The sequence below is a fragment of the Mirounga leonina genome, unplaced genomic scaffold (genome assembly GCF_011800145.1).
Source record: "Mirounga leonina isolate KUSES-001 unplaced genomic scaffold, KU_Mleo_1.0 Mir_170, whole genome shotgun sequence".
NCBI classification, from domain to species: Eukaryota; Metazoa; Chordata; class Mammalia; order Carnivora; family Phocidae; genus Mirounga; species Mirounga leonina.
Genome location: NW_023270433.1, coordinates 8,034,679 through 8,058,378, shown reverse-complemented (window position 1 = coordinate 8,058,378; position 23,700 = coordinate 8,034,679). Strand labels below are relative to the sequence as shown.

Here is a 23,700-nt window from a genome sequence, read left to right as displayed (position 1 = left end):
CCAATACTCAGCCTCTCTGTCACGGTCACAACCACCGTCCGCTGACCCTGGCTATGGCCAGGCACCCTGCCAAGCACTTTACAAGTGGAATCTTGTACACATCCCTAGGAGTTAGATACTAATTTCACCCCCATTTTCAAATTGAGAAACTGAGGCTCCAAGAAAGATGAGGTGACTCGTCAAAAGGAACATAGCTGAGAACTTGAACCCAGGTCTGCCTCACTCCAGAGCCAGTGCTTTCAGCCGCCATACCATCTGCCAGTGAGCGTACTTGCTTTGTTTTATGGACATGATAATTATTTGTATGTCGTCTTGTGTTAATTTTGTCCTGTACCCCAGGAGTAACTGGAAGGCAAGGAATTATAGCACATTCTCCTTTTTAGCCCAACCTTCTACGTGAATCAGACAGCAAGTGAGCTTAGAGCGGGGAGGAAGAGGGCTCTCCACGTGGGCAGGAGCCTTGTATCAGCTGGAGAGTAAGCCCTACTGTTGCTGCCACTCATGGATAATCCAGAATGGTCTTTGGGAATGTACTAACTGTATGCTGTATTCCCCTAGCCTGCAAATAAAGACTATTTCCTCAGGGTCTCGGAATTCTCTGTGCCTCCTAAATGCATGTTTGTATCTTACAGATGACACCACAGGGATACATTCAGTTTATACCGTGTACCAAGGGCATGAGATCATGTTTCACGTTTCCACCATGTTGCCGTATTCCAAAGAGAACAAACAGCAGGTACGTGTGAACACAGGCTCTTTGAGAACACACAGTGACCGAAACGTGGAGAAAGCATCATCGCTCTGATTTCATAGCATTAGAAACCAAGTGTGTTAATATATGAACTGAACCTCAGGTACCAATGTAGGGATATTGTTTACAGTCTGTATATTTGGACTCTCAACAAGCCTTGGGAAGAACCATCCTCACTGATGCTGTCTCCTTAAATAAAGGATCAGTGATAACATCGCACACACATGCGCGAGTGTGGTTTTACAGACTCGAGAAACTGTTTTGCAGGATGTTGCCTTCACTCTGTGACTTCTCTTCATGTGCCTGGTATCTCATCTGAGACTACCCAGGACATAAAATAAGCGGACCCTGAGCGATGGTTGGCAAGCATGTTTCAAATGAACACAGGGGGTGAACGCCGGGTATCTGCACACGCTCTGCCCTGTTGGGGAGAAAGCTACCTGAGACCCTCCTCGCTTACCCCAGAGACTGGCCATTTCCAGGAGAAAATTTCCCAATTTGTGGGAATTCAGACCTAACAAAGACACGTGCTGCTGGTTTTTGAAGGATTTGGTGCGGGGGGCATGGGGTGGTGGATTCCACTTAACTTTATTAGCTTCTTTCCCTTTTTTAAACATTGAAGGCATCTGTATGAATAAATATCACAAACATGAATGGACAGTTGGTCAGCAAAGATTTGTGAGAAATAGGAACCTAGAGAGGGAGGGGATGTGAAGGGCCAAGAAGGCTTTTTTTCTGAGCACCTATAATTCTTATTTCAATAAGACTTCAGTAAGGGGGAAAGACACAACGCAGACCAGTGCGCTAAAATGCAGTGTTCCAGTCATGAGAGATCAAGGTGCTTTGGGGACATGGCAGGGAGGGGCAGGAAGAGCTGACCCCCTTGGACTGTTTGGGGCCTGGAATAGGGAGTTGGTGGATTTGTCCTGCAGGCACTGGAGACCCACTGGAGGTTGTAAGCTTGTTCTGGTTTTGGAGGGCTCACTCCGGGAAAAGTCAGGTGGAAACAGGAAGTACCCTGGCCCAGGAAGACTGCTTAGTTGCTGAAGTTACTTCCTGCAAGGCATCCTCCTTTGCACGGCTGAGGCTACCTAAATTGCTACAGAAGCTGAATCTCTTAGGATCACATGCCGAAGAGGGGCCAAGCTGACCTTCACAGTCATCATGAGCTGTAAGAGGTCAACAATAATACCACAGAACTTCCATGGAAATGTTTTACAGTCCTCCTCCTCCTCCCACTCCGACCTTTTCAGCCCTGTACAATCACCCAAATTGCCCATGTCTCGTGACAGATGGGGCATTAGCCAGAAAGACAGGAGGAAGGAATGTGACAACTCAACCTTTGCCCAACTCAGAAGTCATTAACCTTATCTCTTTGAGGGGCTGTCCATATGTTAAGGTCAGGAGTGAAACGTCCCCAGTTGGACCCTGGTGTTCTTAACATCTTGGGTGTCTCCGTGGGTAGCACTTGGGTCCTCCACTGGCCTGGCATTGGCAGATACGAGGAAAATGAAAACTTTGAAACTTGTCTCTATCACCAGGAAGATCATGCAGGTGGGAAGAGAGACAAACACAGGATGCTAGTGAACCTTCAGTGTACCCCGTCAGGGCAGAGCAGAGAAGGACCCCTGACCATGAGCCTCTCTCTGTACCTCGGGGGCTCAGCGTAACAGACAAAAAGACAGAGGCCAGCCTGGCTCAAAAATCCTGGTGCTTATTGACCTCCTAACATCAAGAACACAAGTGGAACGGTCTAAGCCGTATCCCAAATCTGACATAAAGAAGCCAGTTCGCACAGAGTTTGTAGGCTCTGGTATTCTCGTGATGTCCACCTCTCTTCTCTGTTGCTGAATCAAACCTTAACGGGGGGACGGTGTTGATATTTGCCTCTCTGGGACCTCACCTTCCTCATAACACGTCATGATGTCCCCCACCACTCACATTGCCTGGTCTCTCAGCCTCAGGCCCCGAAGGCAGCATTTAGTACCTGATAAAAGCACAGATCTCTGGGAGCTGCCCGTCCGAGCCCAGTCCTAGCTCTGCCAGAACTAGCTCTGTGATCTTGGACGCATGGGGAGCTTTGCCTGGCCCAGGGCACAGTTCTTGGCCCTCTTGTCTCCTCCTCCTACTTTCATTCACTCCCTCAATGATCAGTGATCTCCCCCAGTCTCAGGGCTTTAAAGAGCTTTTATACACCAGCAACACCCAAATTTACATGTCCAGCCAGACCTCCCTCCAGAAGTCCAGACTCAGGTGTGCAGCCTTCTTCTCGACAACCCCCTGGGCTAGACACCTCAAACCTAACAGGTCCAAAACTGAACTCTGACTCTCCTGCAGCTTTTCTTATCTCAGAGGAATTGCTGGGTCATGTGGTAATCCTGTGTTTAAACGTTTGGGGAGCCAGCCTACCATTCTCCCCAGAAGCTGCCGCATTCTGTATTCCCACCAGCAGCGCGTGAGAGTTCCACTTTCCCCACATCCTCGACAGCATTTGTTATTACCTGGCTTTTTGTATTTTCTTTGGTTTTGTTTTATTTTGGAATAGCTCTCCTAATGGGTGTGAAATGGCAGCTCACTGCGGTTTTGATCAGCAGTGTGGAGCATCTTTTCATGTGTTTATCACATCGTCTTTGGAGAAATGTTTATTCAACTCCTGTGCTCATTTTTTAATCAAGTTATTTGACTTGTTATTGTTGAGTTGCAGCATATCTTTATATATTCTGGGTATAACCCCTTATCAGATATGTAGTTTGCAAATATTTTCTCCCGTTCTTGTTGGTAGTATCCTTTAATGCACAAAAGCTTTCAATCTTGAAGTAGTCCAATTTATCTCATTTTTCCTTTTGTTGGCCATAGTGTCATGGCCAAGAAATCATTGCCAAAAATAACGACTTTCTGAGTTAAATTGAATTCACATTATTAGGACATCTCTAAACCTTCATTTCTGCATTTGCAAAAAGGGAATGATATCTAATGTGAATCAGACAGGGATCTTGTTCTCCAGGAGCTGACAGTGTAGAAGAGGGGACACACCAGGGATCCATGGACAGTGAATCATTCTGTTTGGCTGATTAAGCTAAGGTCTAGGACAGGGGTTGGCAAACCACGGAGCATGGGCTAAATCTCACGTACTGCCTGTCGTGTTAAATCAAGTGTTACTGGAACACAGCCACGCCTATCCATGTATGTATCGCCTTTAGCTGCTTTTGTACTGTGACAGCAGAGCTCATGGTTGTAAACCAACAATATGATCTGTAAAACTGAAACTATGTACTCTCTGACCCTTTGGAGAAAAAATCTGCTGACCACAGATCTAGGAGATCATTTTTGAAAGGTCAGCTGAGGTCAGATTAGGTAAACCCATTGTCCTCACCAAGTACATCTTTCAGAACCAGCTAAGGCATTTATAAACATACTCATATTTGAGCCCCATCCCCAGGGAATTCTGATGCAATGCCTCTTGTCTGGGGGCCTTGAATGCCAGGCTAGGAAGATGATGTAGGAGTGAAGGTAGACACACAGCAGCAAAATGGGAGAGAATGAAGGCAAGGAGGCTAGTTAGGAGGCTGCCACAGAAGGGGAGACAAGAGGAAATGCAGATCTGCTTTGGGCAGGGTGCGGAGGAGATGGATAGGAGAGCAAGGATGCGGGGCTGGTAAAACACGGGAGGCAAGAAGTCAAAGATGGAGGAAATGTAGGGCTCTGTGATCGTTGCGGTTTGCCATATTGCTTTAGTGTTTTTAACCCTGTGAATCTGCCATGTGTGAGTGACCTCCTTGGTGATGTTACTTATGCTTACATCCAGGTGGAGAGGAAGCGCCACATTGGAAATGACATCGTCACCATTGTGTTCCAGGAGGGAGAGGAGCCTTCTCCTGCCTTTAAGCCTTCCATGATCCGCTCCCACTTTACACGTATCCTGGACCTTTGTGAATGAGTTTAGTGAGCTGTTGGTCGGCCTCATGGGACTAAAATGACCCTCAACACAAATCTGACAGTTGACTTGCTTGTTGTAGTTGTTTTGCATCGCTAGATTTTTAGAGCCACTATTCTGGATTTTTCCTTTGGGGTTATTCTGCCCTCATCTTTCTTCATCCATTGGAATAATGGATGGATTCATTCTCAGAGAATTCTTGGCTTCTAGAATATCTTTCCTTTCCTTGGGTAGTCTTTGAAGTAAGGGAAACTCCCTACCATCCATCAGTAGTAACAGAACTAGAATCATAGGTAGTGAACCATCTAAGAAATAGCTTTAAATAAAAATTTGAATGGAAGTTATTAGAGTTCAGTTAAATTTAGTTAAATAAAAATTTGCAAGTTAAAATAAAAAGTCAAAATAATGTTTCTTTGTTGATTCTAAACCCTGGAGATAGCTACTGCATTACCACCTCTTGAAATTTAAGAAATGATGGAATTAATCATATTTTCATTCACTTTTCCCTCTGCTTCCTCACATCCCTGCTTAGCTCAGAGTCCTGCTGAAATTCTCTGTAATGTCCAAGCTCAGCTCAGGCAGACAGGCACAGGACATGAGCTTGGCCAACCCAATAGACACCATCATGGCTTTGGGCTGTGATGTGAGACCCACAGTGAGACCCAAAGGTAGTGCCTCCACAGGCTGTACATAGTAAATAAAAGGCAGCTAATAAGCATTTTCAGAATAAATTCTGGTCTAGCTATTCATGTTCCCTGAAGACTCCAGTAAAAATGTTGGGAGACAGGACCATTGTGACCTGTCACATCTGGAAGTAGATTGCTCTGCATGCTTTGACTTGTTCATTGTAACCTAACAATACAGCATATAAGTTTTTAAAAGTGGGGAACAGCCAAATTTCTTCCACAAGAGCAGGGAAGAAAACATATATGCACCTACACTTCAATAATAATGGTTTTTGCTCCCATCCCTGCTTATCCAGTGATATCTTGCTCCATTCACTGGAATTTAGGGCCACTATTTCCCCTTTCCTGCGGCAGTTCTTCCTGTGAAATAGAAGTTTTCTCCGAGCACCATGCGGGGGGGCGAGGGAGGTGGCTCTTTAAGTGGCCGAGAGATAGTCACCATTTTTAGAATTTCCTTTAGCTGTAACTTTTAGATTTGGGGCTTGCCTTTGTTTCTGGAAAGGGACAGGCAAAGAGTTAATGCAGATTCTTTCCTCCGAGTCCAGGAATGGAAACGACTGAAGGACTGATAGCCTATTAGCCCTAGCAGAGGAATGCCGAGGGTGGGACCTGGCAGGGGAGGAGGCAAAATAGGAGAAAGAAAGCTGGACAAGGTATGGTACCATTTTAGGCTCCGCGCACCTGACACAAGAGAAGTAGATTCTGCTGAGACGCTGCTGCCAAGTGCATTGGTTTGTTTTGTGTGTGAAAGCCAGAAGGAGAGGGAAGGTGTGCGGTGGAAACGTTTAAATTGCTTTTATTTTCAAAATGGGTGAGGGGAAATGTATGTCTAATTTCATATTGGGATGTTTTATATTTCCAAGCAAAGGAATTGCTCTTTTTGCTTTGTTGGCTGCTTAGGTGCATAATAGCTGTATTTATATTGCTATTCTGACAGATTGAGAGACTAAGCTCTTTCCCCAAAGGATGAGCACACAGAGGTTGAACTTATGTCTTCCTGAGCTGTCTCTTTTAAAGAAGTCAAGGCTCCATTTCAACCTAAGGGTGACAGATGCCCTGAGCCCAAAAGTGCAGGTCTAGGATGATTCTACACAAGGGATTTCAAGGCACAAGCCATTGACGTGAGCGTTGGGTTGTTGATTAATTTCCTTAACCATCACCACAGATATTTTTGCCTTAGTGAGGTATGATCAACAAAATGACAATTACAGGTAGGTGATGACTTTCTCTCGGTTTGCTTGTTCTTTTTTTTTTTTTTAAGATTTTATTTATTTGACAGAGAGAGAGATAGCGAGAGCAGGAACACAAGCAGAGGGAGTGGGAGAGGGAGAAGGAGACTCCCTGCCGGGCAGGGAGCCCGATGTGGGACTCAATCCCAGGACCCTGAGATCATGACCTGAGCCGAAGGCAGACGCTTAACGACTGAGCCACCCAGGCGCCCTCGGTTTGCTTGTTCTAATCCTCACGTTTACTTATTAATTTGGCATTCATTTGATGGCTCCCAATACAAGTATTTGTTGATTGATTTGATGCGAGTGTCCTCACCAATAGAACTTCTTCAAGGCCATCATCTCTTTGGGAAAAGCTTGTTCCATATAGTGTTGCCCTCCCTGTGCAGTAGACCCAAGGGTCAGGGTCAGTTTGGAATTTTATTCTACTCTAAAATGGGCACAAATTTACTATGTTTGATCTTGACCAGACCCCGTTTCCTAGGCTACGTCCTGGCCCATGTACCCCTCTGTTCTCAGAAATTAAAAGGGTATCGTGATGTTGTGAAAAGAGCATGAACTTTGAGCCAAATAGATTTAGGTTGGAATCCCAGGTCTGTCGCTTATTAACTTTGTGCTTTTGAAAGATCAAGTGTTTATCTTCTCAGTCGCAGGCCTCATCTGTAGGACAGAATAAAGGTAATGCTACTACCTTGGCAGGTTGATGAGAATCGGTTGATGCTATATCTTAAAATACCAAGTTTGCTGCCTGGTATGCACAGGGTGCTCAATGGTGGCCTTTGCTATTATTCCTGGTGTTCCTGACCTTGCCCACAAGTTGGTAGGTTGGACCATGAAGAACGCAGGAAGACCTGGCCTCTATCCTAAAGCTCATGGGAGAGCTGTACGGTGGCTGAGCCTCTGGCAGCCCAGAGACAGCACTCCTCCTATGGACTGAATATTCTTGACATATCACATAGGCAACTGAACAAATATAAGGTCTGAATATTGCTGATCTTTAAAGAAAAACCAAATAATTCTGAAATGTTCTCTACATAGGCTGAAAATATTTTCAGAAGAAAGCGTACCACTCTTTGGCCCCCCCTTGCCATCCCCACCGGTGTTTACAGACCACCAGGAATTCAGGGACTTTTTGCTAGTGAAATGTAAGTTTCTATTTTGAAATTTTTTGCAGATTGTTCTACATTAGAATGCATTTTTTCAGATTCTTCGAGGATGCTGTATAAGAAAAGTCTCATTGTTTAAGCGTTGATCCCATTCCATGTTCTGTTAATTCTTCATGAGAAGCATTTAGTTTTCTGGTAGTGTTATGCAGATCTTCTCCTGTGTCCCAGTCTATATCGACCATGCTGCCCACCTGCCTTGAAGTTTATCTACACTCACCTGCTTTTGATACAGGGGGCCTCAAATTTGCCTTGCTGCCCAGGGTTCTGCTATAGCCGTTTCTGAATCTCTGGCTACATGTGTATCTGTGTCTTTGTCAGAGAGTGGGAAGCAGGTGGGACAAAGGGTGGTTATATGCGTATGTACCTAGGGAAAGGGGAGTTGTTAGCGGCGGGGGGGGGTGGGGAGCAGGGGGAGAAGACAGACAGACCAACAGAGAGAATATGGATATGATAGTGCAGAACCTGACCATCCAGGCTTCGCTAGCTGGTGAATATACATTTTAGCTCCACCGATAATACCCAGATACCTGACCCTGTGCCCCCATCTTCTGAACCACAAGAGCTCGGCTACATCCCTCCCCGGAGTAGTCCTTGGTTATTATAGCTACAAGTACAGTTTGCAAACCCCATTCAGGAGCATGCGCCCAGGGCTGCCAGATAGTCCAGGTTTTCCAAACAAGACAGAGATCCGAAATTGTATGTGAAGTTGCCTGCATCTTAAAAGGGGGTCCATGTGTTTCAAGTCCAGAGGATCAGGTGGAGAGCAAGAAACAGACCTGAAACAGTCAGCAACAGAGAGTGGGTTCAGCAGCTAGAAATGGGGAGGGTCTTGGAAGCAGGGGTCAGGAAGTAAGCAGTCTTTGCCATAGTGCCTATAGCAGGGAAGGGGCCGCTGCAGGCATGGAGCCCTTGAATCACGATTAAAGATGATTCGGCAACCTAAGAACCCAGCTTATGAGTGTATCTGCTGATTTAAATGGAGCCAATCAACAGAGTGACTTTGAGCAGCCCCCTTGGATGCTTGGGTGGAATGAAGCGAAGGCTTGATCTACAGTTGAAAACCTTGCACGGTCAATACAGTGGAAGAACCAAGGCTCTGGGCTGTGAAGCGGGGTGTTGAAGAGATGAAGCCTGGAGCCAGGATGGATCATGAGGGGTTGATGGACTGAGAGAAAAGGTAGAAGCCAAGGGATCCGAAGTCTCTTTGAATTCAAAGTGGATGCAGCAGGAGGGAAGAAGAAGGCCAGGCAGGAAACTCCCAAGATAACAGGAAATGGCATTTCAACAAAAGTTTTGACTTTTCCCCTTATTTGGCTGAAACAGGTCATTTTAAATGTTTTGTTTTGTTTTGTTTTTTCTGGGATACTAAGGAGAACATATCCTCAAACAAAAAATTCCCAAAGACAGAATTAGAGAAAATAGTAGGCATGCCTTAACTGCATGCAGTTTAAATTCCTTAAGAGATGTCTTGCCACAAACAAGCCCAGCTTGCCCCCAGCACTCAGATCCTATCTAGGAAATGCCTGAGCCCAAGAAGTTCATTTTTCAGTCTGTGAACACTGTCCTTCCTTTGGCCCTTCCTATGAGAAAAGTAACAGTTCATATTTATTCAGTTTGATATGCCCAGTATGGTGCCAACTCTTTATATGTACTATATCATTTAAATTCTTACAATGACCCTCTAAGGAAATATGGTTATAGCCGTTTTACAGGGTGAAAAATGAGACCCCAAGAAGCTAAATAATTTACCTAAGAATGTGGCAGCACAGACAGGATTCAAACCCATAACTGCCTTGACTTCAAGCTCCAAACCCCCTATTGCACAGTTTCTGTTCTGTGCTCTAATGTGGAACTGGACATTCCACTTTACTGACTCTTCGTGTCTGTAGTCCACTAGCCACCAGCTTTTTTTTCCCAGGAGAAACTTCTATTAGGGTAAGAATCCTAGTACTCTGTTAGGCAATTGTTATTTTTCTTAACAAAATGTAGCAAATATATATATTTAATCCTGTTGAATGGCATCCTCGTGGTTTGGCCCATGTGTTGGAGGGATGTGTTTAGATGGTTGGATAGGTGGGCGGGTGGGTGGGTGGATGGATGGTTGGATGGGAGGAAGGAATGGTGGATGGGGGCAGATTCGATGTGTACTGGGTCTTCAAGTAATTAGATATACCCTCTGCTCAGGAAGTTTACAGTCCAACAGGAAAGGTAAGACAGACATACCTATGGACTATGGGTTTGTATAGAGACATTTAGAGTTTTTAAGCATTCTTCCATGAAGGAAGGGTCGTGCCAGTGGTAATACCAGTATTAGGGAAGTGGGTGGTGTTCACTGTGAGGAGTTTCCTTGAGAGAAGGACATTCTCCAATAGCATGTTAATTTTTGTAACTCCCTTTATAACTTGATTTTTTTAGTAATTAATGGTGAAAAAGCCACTTTGGAAACCCCAACATTTGCCCAGAAACGTCGACGTACTCTGGATATGTTGATTCGATCTTTATACCAGGATTTGATGCCAGATTTGCATAAGGTAAGTCCGGGTCTGTGGTCTTCTTTCCTTCTCATGGGTTTGAGTCCTAGCGATGAGTCCTGGTTAGAAGAGCATAGGAGTCGGAGTGCCTGGGTGGCTCAGTCATTAAGCGTCTGCCTTCAGCTCAGGTCATGATCCCAGGGTCCTGGGATCGAGCCCCGCATCGTGCTCCCTGCTCGGCGGGAGGCCTGCTTCTCCCTCTCCCACTCCCCCTGCTTGTGTTCCCTCTCTCGCTATCTCTCTCTGTCAAATAAATAAATAAAATCTTTAAAAATATATATATTAAAAAAAAAAAAGAAGAAGAGCGTAGGAGCCGCCTCGATCTCTGCTGTTAATACCAGGCTGTGGCCACAGGGCTGACATTCATTCTTTCATTGTTGCCATGAGAGAGTGTTGAATATCCATGTGCAGGAGAGTGATTTTCAGAAATCACAGGCCCGTGGAAATGGAGGGGCAGGCTGGGGGGCATGAGTGTCAGTCACCAATCCCGGGAGCATTGGAGAGTGCTTTTGGGGTGGCTGTCCTTGGTGGTATACTACTCAGCATTACCAGTGCCACGGAGCGGATGGACAGGCAAGAGTGGGGATTTTGGAGAGAGCCTGGGAGCTTTTTAAGGATTTCTGGAGATTTACTGGCTAGCCCCATTTTCAGGCACCTGAAACAAGTATTTCCACTTACTGCAGATTTGCTTTGTGCCAGACACTTCCTAGGCTGAAGGTATCTCCACACTGATGAGACCCAGTGGCACCTCAGTGCCTGGAAGGGCACCCAGGCTCCTTGGAGGCCTCCAGACTCAGTGTGAGATCACCAGATGCCATGGGCTCATTAATGCAGAGTGAAAGCACTGCTGTTCAGAAGCATTTCCTGCCTTTCACAGGGAAGCACAGAACAAGTAGGGAGACTCCCCTTGACTCCTTGCATTCGTAAACTCCTGCAAAAGGCCCTGCCAGTGATGCTTGTAAATAAATGGGGTGTTGGGTTTCAGGTGCTTACGTGCGGAGATGAAAACTATCATAATGAGCTGGTGCTCATATGGTCCTTTCCCTTGGGCACAGTGACCACCACCATTTTATAGGGTACCCCTTGACTTCCAGCTGACCAGTACACCCTAACTGCTCCCAGGGATTAGGCCAGACTAACCCCAGGGCTTTAAAGAGCAAGCCATAATCGCTAATCTGTCCATTCCTTTTTTTCCCCTAAAGTCAGGGAGGGGTGCAGAGAGGGTGCCGAGATGAGGACACAGTGCCCCTCAGGTCCTAGCTGAAGCATGGATATCTGAGGCAGGCCTTCCCCAGCCCCCCATTGAAGCCAAGTTCCCCTGTTAGATGCTCTCAGATACCGTATGTACATCCCCTTCATAGATGTTCTGCCACGTGCCGATCATGTAATCAGTGCCTCGGTCTGACTCCGCCATTACACTGGGCTCCACAAGGACAGGGACTGTATATGACGCCCCCCACCTGCCAGAGTAGCAGGTGCACGCTCAGTACCTGCTGACTGAAGGAGTGTGCCCATTCTCTGACTACACCCTAGAAGAGAGCTGCCATTTACTGAGTGTGTGCCCAAGCACTGTGCCCAGCCCCTTGCAAGCACCTCCTCATGTAGTCTTCATCACACGCCTAGGAGACAAGTATTAGCCACGCAAAGATGCTTCGACTCTGAGATTAGCTCACTTGCCCAACGTTACCACGGGGGCCAGGAGTTGCCCAGCTCCAGGGGTACCGTTCCCATAGAATGCCGCACGCCTTGTTCCAGTGGGCAGGCAGGGGGGACGCTCCATGCAAACAGCATTCCCGGAGCTGTGTGAGGCGGTGGCCCCATCAGCTGTTGGAAGCTAGTAAGTCCCAGAGCTGCTGGTGTGCTTGATTTCAAAGCCTGTGCTCGCGGTCAAGACGCAGCGCTGGCTCTCCGCCTGTCAGCCTTCTACCCCCAGCATCTAGCGCAGACACTGGCCCGTGAGCCACACTCCACGAATGCTTATGGAGCGAATGGGTACAGAAAGTTGAAATAGCATTTGGACAGATAGGTCTGTGCGTTAGGAGAAGCTAGGGGATGAGACTTGACAACAATATTTGGAATTTGTAACTTGTTTTTCTTTTCTAGAACATGCTCAATAGGCGATCTTTTAGTGACGTCTTACCAGAGTCACCCAAGTCTGCACGGAAGAAAGAGGAGGCCCGCCAGGCAGAGTTTGTTAGAATAGGGCAGGTGGGTTTTATTCTGAAACTTCTTGGGCAAGATGTGCGGTTGTGAGCCCCATCCACACCAGATGGCCTGCCTGCAAAGAATTTCCTGTCTGCGTACTCCTGTGGGAGCTCTGTAATTTCTCGTAGGATTACTGTGGAAACCACAAGTGAGAGTTTTGATAACCACGTAGGCAGGGTTCTCTGCGGGTGGGAGTGGGAGCAAAGCCTTCTGCCGGAGGGAGCACCACTGCCTCGAAGCAGGAGGCCGCAAGGCCCAGGCGGGTTTCCCTCTTGTCAAGGGAGCATGTACCATTTGCCTCCCTCCTGGGGATTTTCTGAAGAGCGAGGAGCCCACGTAGGAAAAGCACCGTGAACTCCCGTGGCAGGAGTCAGCACAGAGGGGTGGCGTCCTCGGGGCCCTGAGTTCCCACTCTGCTGCTTGGAAGCCATCCTCAGCGTTAGGTGGCTCCCACTTAGCATCTTATTCCAGATTTTGGAGGAAATCACTCCCGCTTTGCCTCACTCCCATGTGACGTTCATATGTCTCAGTTCTGGGAGGTGACACAGCTTTCTGTCTTGATCCCTTGTCACAACACGGAGGAGGAGGAGAGCTGCCAGTGGCAGCCAAGTTTCCGGCCCAAAGGAGAGAACCAAGCAGGGTGACCCAGGAAAGCTTAGGGGCACAAGTGACTTAGCCCCAGACAGGTGCACCATGACAGGGGCTCTCCGATGTGGGTCCTTATTCAGAGGCACCCTGCCTGTGCTTCCCGAGATCCTGACTCACCGAGTTTGAGGGGGGACCTGGAAATGTTTTTGGTCTCGCCATGTCGGAGTCTCTGCGCTGAGATGCCGATGACTGAAATGACGGGATGGGGTCATTTGGGCTGGAACATTGTCAGTAGGCTGCATTCCTTGGCTCAGTGAGAGGGCAGTGTGGGAACCTGAAACTTTAGTGTAAAATTACTCCTGTTAAGAAATTCTTGTCAAATCGCAACTGTTGAGCCTGCTCTTCTTTTACTGCCTGATAACCAACTGTAAAAGAGATCTCTGTTCTGTAAGGCACTGAAACTGAAATCCATTGTGAGAGGGGATGCTCCGTCAAGCTTGGTGGCTTCGGGGATCTGTAAAAAAGAGGTGAGTCCATGATGCTCTCAAGTTCACCTGTGAATGTCCTTTGTTGTCAGTGAAGTTACTGCAATTCTTTGGCAGAGATTTGTGGGACAGGAGGGAGATGAGCTTGTCTGTTGCAGAGTCCCCAGGGAAAGCCCCAGATAAAGTTGAGTAGCATTTAGGGAGAGCCCCCAATTTCCATAACGTGTGTGTGCCTTTGCATGCTTAAGGGGAGCAGAGCTGCTGGGGCAGGCCTGGTCAGGCAGACGGGGCTGAGTGGTGCTCCTCGAGCCTCGTGTGCATACCGACTGCCTGTACGTCTTGGCGAAATGCGTGTTCTGATTCTACAGCTCTGGGGAGGAGTGAAGACTGTGCATTTCTAACAAGCTCTCATGGGGTGCCTGGACACGCTCCACAAAGCTCTAGGGCTGTGTTTCTCAAGCTTTGGTGTGTACTGCAATCACCCCCTTTTGAATTTCTGACTCAGTAGGTCTGGGATGAGCCCTGAGAATCTGCATCTCTAATGAGTTCCCAGGTGATGCTGATGCTGTTGGTCAGAGGACCACAGTTGAGAAACCACTGCTTAATCTATAGTTCATTCAGTCACCCAGAAATTTTGTGGCCTGTGTATCTACTTCTCATTTCCACTTTCCTTGGGGAAAAAAACTAGCTGGTAATCAGGAAGAGAAGAGCAAACCATAAACTTGTTGCATAGGAACTTACTGTTTGCATGATTTTGTAAAGCAAAACTCCATGTCCCTAGTTATGTCTGTGTTCCAAACATGTAAAAGTTAGTTAAATGGAACAAATCCACAGACAGTGCATCACTAGAGAAATGTCCATTATAAAAGCAAAAGAATTACAAATGCATTTACTTTAGTGATAAAGGTATAAATGCTTTGTATCTGACTTACAGAACCTACACACTTTAAAGTCTGGTTTCAGGGAAATGGTGAGGTCAAAATACAACTGATGTTAGAAAACCACAACCAATTTCAGACCAGACTGATGGCAATCCAAAGGGTGCATAAATTCCCACTATCGGCTCATTGGTGTGAATGGTAGAATTTGCAGTGTTCCCAAGAGCTCCATAAATACCAAATTCCAGCAGGATTTAGTAACCTTCTTGATAGGAAGTTCTTAGGCATACATAAAAATGAAAGTCTGTGGAAATGTAACTTGTTCACTGGTGAAGAGCAAAGAAAGAACTTCCATTTTTTCTATCCGTTCAGAACCTGCCAGTGAGCCACAGGCCTGCCTTGGAGAAACACTGGCCTAGAGGCCCTCACGGACTTCTGTGCAACTGGTTCCGCAGAGGCCAGAGTCCCGCATGCTGCTCCCAAGAGTGTTTTATTTCCAAAGAAGAGGCTTTGTCAACCTCCTAGGCATCCATCAGTTCATGTGCTGTGTTAATGTTCTTAGAGGGTCCAGCAAGGAGGGAGTCCTGCACGTAGGCCACATCCTTGCCCTGCAGAGTCTCCACCAAGCCCCTCACTTGGCAGAAGGGAATCCAGTGCAGTGGCAAATGCCATCAGTCCTCAGAGTGGAGCCTCTGTGGGACCAGGTGTGAGTTCCCATCACTGACACTTCCTACGTGATGTCCTCAGGCAACCTGGAGTCCCCGGCCCCTTTGAGAACGCATGAAAGCAGTGGACACCCCCCCCACACACGCACACACGCACACACTAGCCCGTTAAAATGTAAGGAAGGCACATGTATACAACATTCTGAATACAATTTCAGGGCTTCACATGCCTCCTCAAGCTCCTATGGATCCTCTAGGACCCTTAGATCTTCTGGGTTAAGAACCCCTGTTCTGCCTAAGTGGTCTAAATTTGTGTTCTCTGCTCAGAGAACGTTTTGTTATTAAGAGTTGGTTTTTATGTCTTGGTGTTACCTAATGCTCACATGTCTGTGTCTGTCTCCCAGCTGACGTTCATAGTGGCTTTGCTTCTTCATGTCTTCCTGCTGTAGGTCACGGAGTCAGAATTCCCAGACATCTTCTTAGAGAAATGCCATTCCAGTTAATGGCCTCTGCCCTTGTGTAGCCCTTTCTAGGTTGTAAAACGTCTTCACATTCTTTGTGTGATCTTTCCAGAACGGGCTTGAACCTCATCTTAGCAAGTAGATTTCTTCTGAGGCTTGTGAGTTTCTTGAAGGGACAACATACTTTTCTAAGAGAGCAGTAATACACACAGTATTTACCCTCACCCCAAATGACACCCTAGAAGGTAACCGCACTGCCACCACTTCTACTTTCAGTACTCGGACATGAACTCACGCGATGCGCACGTGCACACCCACGTGCATACGTGGGGTCTTGTACCATCCCCAGGGAGCACATCTGATTGAGAGTAAAAGTGCAAATGTGAAACTTTGACTTGTCCCTGAGAAGCTCCAAAAACGTCTTTGTCCTTTGAGGCCAAGCCTCCTGGCTCTAGGCATCCCCGCACAGCTCTGGGGCAGCCGTAGGGAGGGCTAACTCTGATGCCAGAACCAAGCATGAGATGAAGGGGAAGAGTTCATGTGGTATGACTACATCATGCAGGGAGCATGAGTAGGTTTCAGGCAGCACCTTTCATATTCTCACAAACATGTTATTTTTTTAAGATTTTGTAGACTTAAGTGGGTCAATAAGCATTTCCATGTTAAGGCAATATCAACTTCTTGCATTGTGTAGGACTTGATAATTTTACTGAATCAGCAACACAAATCTGACATTTTTGTGGAGTTATGTGGGTCTTCCTTTGGTGATGAGCTCGTGTAAATTTATCAAAAAATAGGCAACAATTGGTTGGTCCAACTTCAGGTATTAAGGTAAAATGTTTGCTTAGAAGACGTTACCATTTGGTTGCTCCCAAGGAAGATTATTACATACGGAGACAGGTCATGGTGCCAGAAACATGTGACTTCCCTCTTTTCCGACTGCATATTTATTTGAAAAGAGACTTTTCTTCTTAAGAGAGGTAACTGAAGGGCACCTGGCTGGCTCAGTCGGTGGAGCGTGTGACTCTTCAGGGTCATGAGTTCAAGCCCCATGTTGGGTGTAGAGATTACTTTAAAATATTTTTTGAAAACATAAGGGAAAAAAAAACAAAGAAAGGTAGCTGAGTGCAGGGCCCCTTTGGCTCCCCGAGTTGAGCGGGTATCTGGGCTTGGTCTCGGGTGGCGTACTGTACGTTTCCATCCGAGGGGCCGCGGGATAGTCCTTCTGGAGCTTACTTCCCACCGCTTTTGATGCCTTGCAGCCTTGGGAGCCGCAGTGTTTCTGCAGTGATTTCCCTCACGAAGCTGTGTGCGCGGATCCCTGGGGCCAGGCCCTGCTGGTTTCCACTGATGCTGGCGTCTTGCTAGTGGATGGTTAGTGAGTAGCTGCTCGTTCAAATGTCTTTGTTTGTGTAACTTGTAGGACTTCTAAGATGCGTGACAGCCAGTCAACTCCCCGTAGATAAATGTGTCATCAGCAGTGAGGTTAGCAAAGTTTCCTCTCCTTACCAAATTAACCCCTTCTTTTCAGGACAAGCAGAGGGAATATGTTCTGAACGAGCAAGCCAGAGGGTGAGTCATGCATGACAGGTTCATGCCTTCCCCAAATCTGATTAGTCTGTGAGCATCAATGACCTGCAAAAAGATCTCCTTTTTGGCCAATACTTACCATGATTTTAACATTTTACCTTAAATCAACAGCTCCTATCTCAGAGACATGCCCTCTCTTTCTCTTTTTTTAGGGTTTCTGATTCAAAAAGTATTTTGGTGTCCAAAACAAATAATAAGAATCTTAGATAACCCAGTTTTGTTGCATACAGAAATAGAAAGATTTGACGGGAAGACAGATTTCAACTTAATATAAAATCAAACTTTTTGACAATCAGGTCGATCAGTGTGCCTGGGGAGGTGGTCAGTTCCCTGCCACCATAGATCAGCCAGCAGTGGGACATGCCCTTGGCAAGGATGCTATAGAGAAAGTTCAACTTCAGATGGGGATTTCATTTAGACTCGAGGACTGTGTGGTCCCTTCCAACAGGAGGCCCCTTTGGATTTTTCCAGACTCCCGATGAATGTTAAAGGGGCTAAACACTGGTAGCAAGTCATCTCCTGGGGCTTCCGGGGGAGCTGTAGGCATAGAGACAGTGTCTTCCAAGGGCACATTCTCCACAGCACAGAAGCAGGCTGCCCAGTCTCCGTTACCATACTGATGTTTTATGGGATTCCTAAACTCCACCACTGAGAGTGACATAATGGCCTAAAACGGCGGGCGACATCTTCCCATCCTTGGCCACGACCTTCACTCCCTCCTCTGACACTGTCAGTGTGGTTTCCTAAGTGCCTGCTATGCGCCAGGCCCTTGGGAAGTGGAAGTAGGTGCCTTGTGTGGGAAAACAAGAAAGGCAGACCAGGCTTTATAATGGACTTATTTCTGACTCCATCTGTTACTTCATCTGTCATATGTATATATATGTATATATGTATGTATGTATGTATATATTTACTAAAAGACAGATAATCTAAAATTTATGAACTGAGAATTTAAATTAAATATTTAACTTTAGAAATTATAAAACAGAGCATCTTTGTGATCGTGAAGAAAATTGAACCTCTATGAGCTTCAGGTTTCTCTGAAGCGGGGGGGATATTTTTAAGCGGCTGAAAACTAGTTTACAATAATGGAAACAGACAAAATAAACAAACTGGGACTAATGATCATAACTCCAGGAAGGGATTGTGGAAATTATGAAGACCCATGCTAAGTGCTTAGGTCAGTGTCTGGCACATAATAGTAACTTAGTAAACAACAGTTACTATATTTAGGATATCCCTGTGAACGTTCTAAAAAGGAAACAAAGTCTATAGATGTTGCCAAAGGTGCAACCAAATAAAATAATTTATTAAAAAATAAAAAAAACAGACTTTAGACATTTAGTCTGGTCTCTTCCTCTCTTTGTCTCTTCATTTTATGGATGAAGAAACGAAAGAAACAATGTGTCTTGCCCAAGATCACACAGCTGGTTAGTGGCACATCTGGAACTGGAACTCAGAGGTGATTGCTAATTCAGCACTCTGTCCACTAAACCAGCTGCATTTTATTAAAATCAAATTAAACTCAGGGCACCTGGGTGGCTCAGTCAGTTAAGCATCCAACTCTTGGTTTCAGCTTAGGTCATGACCTCAGGGTCCTGGGATGGAGCCCCACATCGGGCTCCCTGCTCAGCGTGGAGCCTGCTTCTCCCTTTCCCTCTGCCTGCCGCTCTGCCTACTTGTGCATTCTCTCTATCAAATAAATAAATAAAATATTTAAAATAAATAAATTAATTAAATTAAACTCTACCCATGTTATTGTCTTTACCTTAACACAGGTTTCCAAAAATATAGTCCTGAGCAAATAATTTTGAGAAATGTTTTGGTCGAAAGGAAGTTATATTCTACCTGTTTGTTCTTTTTAGGAACAAGAAAATATGCTTTATAATGGCTATTTGTAAGGCTTGTCTAAAAAACAACAACAACAAAATTCTATTTGAGTTGCTTCTCTTTTTTTAAATGTAAAATCCAAACCAAGATTACCAAGTCCCCTGCTGAAATTTTCATCTTTATGGGTCCAAAATTTAATGGAGGTGTTAAATATAAGGATTTCTGTGATGTGCCAGGAAATTTCTTTTCTTCCAATTTGAGGGAAGTCGTCTAACACAGATGGTAGCCATATATACCCCCCACGAGCTTGGATTTATTTCTCAGATTATTGTTTTCATTCCCTGGATAAGCAGCTCTGCTACCCTATTTGCTTTTGTAAGAAGAGAATAACCCTAAGGCTTTCTTTGTATTCCTCATTGTGCTTTGAATCCTGAATGTTCTTGTTATTTCTTTGTTTACTTTTTTCTTGTCGATACTTAATCACATTATGAATCGTTTCCATGAGTGAATCTCTCCATTTCCTTTCAGGCCTGGTTCCACTGTATCCCATTAGCGTCTGCTTAATTTCATTAGACCTACCCCCTTGGGAGTCTGCTTCTATCAAGGTCGCTATTAAAACTCAAGGTCCTTTGTATTCTAAGTGCAGCAAAAGCTTCTTTGAAGGGAGACTAAATGCTGATGAAAGATGCCATGACCATTTGTTTTGGGTTTGCAGAGAAAATCCAGCTCTAAAAGATCAGGGCTTCATAAAGAGATTACAAGGAGGAAAACATGGCTATGAAAGAGTCATTAAAGTTACATGTCACTTTCTCAAATCCTTGCTTCCTTCCCCTTCCTGTACTACCTGTTCAGCCACCTGAGAAAGATTTGATGGAGAATAAATGCTAATTTATTCTATACACAGTATCCCTCTGTCTTAAATGTCAGATGAGGCGCTTCTGTCGTTTATGAATTCCTTACAGTATTGTTTCGTGCGGTGGCCCCATCCATCCATGGGGGAGCAGTGCTGCTTTTAGGCTAAGAATACAGGCTTTGTCCCCGCACGGACCTGGGTTCCACATGTTCAAGATGTGACCCTGGACAAGCTATTAGCACCTCTGAGCCTCAGATCCTCCTCTGTTAAATGGGAGTATTAGAAGTTCCTACCTAAGAGGGTCGTTGGGGCATTTCAGTTAATAACGTGTGAAGCGCTCAGCCCTGAAGCCTGGCATGCAGGATGCCCTCCGTGTATGTTAGCTGCCGCTCACAAAATGAAATAACCAGGGCGCCTGGGTGGCGCAGTCGGTTAAGCATCCAACTCTTGGCTCCGGCTCAGGTCATGATCTCAGGGTCATGATCTCAGAGTGGTGGGATTGAGCCCCGAGTCAGGCTGCCTGCTCAGCATGGAGTGTGCTCCCCTCTCCCTCTGCCCCTCCTCCCACTTGCATTCTCTCTCTCTCTCTCTCAAATGAATAAATATTTTTTTTAAATGAAATAACCATAGTTATTTAGTCAGGTATGACAATGGGTATTGGCGCGATCATCCCATGTTTTGAAAATTCAAGTCTGCCCCCAACAGAAGCACAAAGCCTGAGACTCAGTTACGTTGAGGGAGGCCTGGGGTAGAGGAGGAAGAGAGTGGTTTGACGGGCTATCGTAGAATTTACACTTGCGCGATAATGTAGGGCAGTTAGAATGGAGCCTTCTGTCTGATGAAAGCTTAGCAGGCTCTGTGCTCAGACAAATCCAGAGCCCACACAGACCTGCAAGGAACAGGAGAGCCGTCCCCTGTGAAGCAGTTATGAACCCTCTCCCGACAACAAAAGCTCTGCTCTCTCTGGGCACCACCCAGGGAGGAATGAACTCCCAACCAGACAGATTTCAGAAGAGCCAAGACCCTCAGGGCCCCATGCACTTGAATTGTAACCAAAGAAACAAACCCAGACTCACAATAAAGCCCTTGAAGACCAAAATGTCAGACAAAGCACCGATAAAGAATAAGCCACTTATCCAGCCAGAAATGTCTACACTATCCCAGGACCTCTTTGCCTTGCGTTGATTCTACATCAAGCTCAGAACAGACCCTTTGCTTATGAAAGAGCCTTAATATTTCTTTTGGCCTTCTCTGTCCTGGGGACCTCCAGGAACAAGGTATTTGCTAGCAATTTAAGTTCCCAATAAGTAATCTTAACAACAAATCCTACGTATCATTGCAATGTCGTCGATCATCCATTTATCTGACCTCTTCCTGAATGTTTCTGTTACAATTCGTTTTTTCCTGTTATTTGGGCAACTTAATCAACATTTCTCTCTTATTTTTGTCTAAAAAGGAGATTTCATATTCCACTATGGAGAAGTACTGAAAATGTATAGGTAAACTCTTGTTGATATGGATGTAGGCATGTAATAGGGTGTGTTTCTATTTGTTTAAATACAAAAGGAAGTGGCACCTGGGTGGCTCAGTCGTTAAGCATCTGCCTTCAGCTCAGGTCATGGTCCCAGGGTCCTGGGATCGAGCCCTGCATCCGTCTCCCTGCTCAGCAGAAGGCCTGCTTCTCCCTCTCCCACTCCCCCTGCTTGTGTTTCCTCTCTCGCTGTGTCTCTCTCTGCCAAATAAATAAATAAAATCTTTAAAAATAAATAAATACAAAGGGAAATTTTAATTTTGCTTTCTGGAGAGACAAAATAATCTAAGAAGTGACATAATTTCAAAGATTACATAAAAATAAGAAAATACTTCAGAGAAATGACTGAGCTTGTTTTTTCTTTTTTTTAACTTGCTGTTCAGTCGTTTGGGTACAATGCCAGTAAAAACTGGGATGGAGAGATGATGCATTTTCTTTGATGAATACCGAAGAAAAGAATATAGTTTCTAGGCCCCGCTGCTCTGCTTCCAATATAGAGGAGGGAATGTCAGTCCTTCTCCCTGGGCTGAGAGAACAGTGTTTGACCTAACCAGTGCTCTAGAAGCTGACGTTCCTTGCCCAGAAGGAACTGGGATCCAGGACCACTCATAGGCACGTTTTATAGGTTTTGAAAGCGTGGGCTGGATTCAGTTCTGGGAACCATGTCTCCTCTTCCAGATGACCTTCCATCAGTGCCCGTGTTTGACAAAACCCTGCCAGTGAAGCAGATGCATGTGCTCGAGACTCTGGACCTTCTGATCCTCAGAGCAGACAAAGGTGATACTCCCTTTCCCGGTGATGTCCTCTGGGAGTGGGGGAAGCAGGTAGCCTTCTGCAGCCAACCTCGAGGGTCACGGCGGTCTGACTGCATGGGTCGTACCAGCTACTGCCTTTTGGGGGGCCAGTGCTCAGGATCCCCGGGGGGCCCTTTGTTCTCTGACGGGGGTCGGTGAGGGAGAAGGGTGGGGGGCACAGCATTCAGTGCACTGTTGGGTAGAGGCAGTGTGGGGTTTCTTCCCAGTTCTAGAACACCTCAGCTCCTAGTTCTGTAGCAGTTGCTTTCCTGCACAATCCGCTCTTCCGGTCTTCCCACCCATCTCCTTCGGCGCCTTCTTTATCTCACCAGGGAAAGACGCCCGCCTCTTTGTCTTCAGGCTCAGTGCTGTGCACAAGGCCATCGAGGGCAAACAGGCTGTGAGGAGCAAGTGTGACTGCAGGGATAACAAGCTGGAGAAAACAAAAGGTGACGGCAGTCTTCGTATTTTGGTGGTTTCTGTTCAATTCTTTTTTTTCCCTCGGACTGCTCAGATTTCACTGGAAATAAAAGTGCATTGGGAATTTGATTTTATTGGTTTGGTTTTTACTCGGAAATATCACCAAGATAGCATCACTGTTTCCCTAAGAGAAGCCTGAGAGGTAGCCCAGCATTTGGAAGGCTAGAGGAAAGGCTAGGCCTGGTGTGACAAGCTTTGAAGGTAAGTTGAGTTCTGTTCGCAAATCTGTGAAGAGAGACTTTTAGCCTCTGGTTCCTGGAGCTCTGCTCACCTGTCACTTTAATTCATATGGTGTCATGGGTGTGAAGCTAAGACCACAAACTAGAATACAGGGAATACGACTTCCTTAATTTTCCTGAAACTCAACCTAAGTTGTATTTCACACCTCTGTTTGCCTGGTGGCCAGAACATTCTCAGGCAGTCCCCTGGGTTATGCTTAATGTCCAGGGTCTTTGGGTATTGCCACACTGTCGAGGCCCGGGCGCTTCCAGGCTCCTGTCACATGTTCAGCGTCATTTCTGTCTCTCCCCAGGCTGCCACCTGTATGCCATTAACACTCACCACAGCAGAGAGCTGAGGATAGTCGTCGCTATCCGGAACAAACTACTCCTGATCACGAGGAAGCACAACAAGCCAGGTGGGGTGGCCAGCATCCCCCTGCTATCTCCCCTGTTGGAGTCACCTGTGGAGGAATTCCAGTACATCCGGGTAGGTCCGCTCTTCAGATCCCTTCTCTCCTGGCCAAGGAGTCAGGAGGCAGATTCTCGTTCCACCCAGGGTCTGTCACCCACTGGGGTTGTCTCGCAATAGCGGTGCTATTCTAGGCACTAGGGGTACAGCCACGAGCATCTTCTCGTGGAGATGGCTTTCTAGTTGCGGGAAGATGCAAAGGAGGAGCTAATTTTGAGTCCCGAGGATAACAGTAAAGCGGGTTGAGGGAGGAAAGGACAAGGAGTGGGGACGGGGGATCTGTCCTAGAAAGGGTGTCCTAGAAGCCCTCTCTGAAAAGGTTGCCTTTGAGCAGAGATCCAAGGGAAATAATG

General features: G+C 46.2%; 1 protein-coding gene across 2 annotated transcripts in view; it reads left to right on the top strand.

Moving 5' to 3' along the window:
* The window catches only part of GARNL3 (GTPase activating Rap/RanGAP domain like 3), a 127,095-nt gene that overhangs the window by 80,228 nt on the left and 23,167 nt on the right, over positions 1 to 23,700 (top strand). For both annotated transcript variants that reach the window (XM_035015772.1, XM_035015773.1), the window contains 11 exons: positions 633 to 736; positions 4,557 to 4,665; positions 6,537 to 6,582; positions 7,639 to 7,745; positions 10,182 to 10,297; positions 12,401 to 12,505; positions 13,543 to 13,617; positions 16,842 to 16,953; positions 22,062 to 22,160; positions 22,510 to 22,626; positions 23,190 to 23,365. In XM_035015772.1, the coding sequence (XP_034871663.1) occupies positions 633 to 736; positions 4,557 to 4,665; positions 6,537 to 6,582; positions 7,639 to 7,745; positions 10,182 to 10,297; positions 12,401 to 12,505; positions 13,543 to 13,617; positions 16,842 to 16,953; positions 22,062 to 22,160; positions 22,510 to 22,626; positions 23,190 to 23,365 (1,166 nt within the window). The remainder of the gene's footprint in view (positions 1 to 632; positions 737 to 4,556; positions 4,666 to 6,536; positions 6,583 to 7,638; positions 7,746 to 10,181; positions 10,298 to 12,400; positions 12,506 to 13,542; positions 13,618 to 16,841; positions 16,954 to 22,061; positions 22,161 to 22,509; positions 22,627 to 23,189; positions 23,366 to 23,700) is intronic.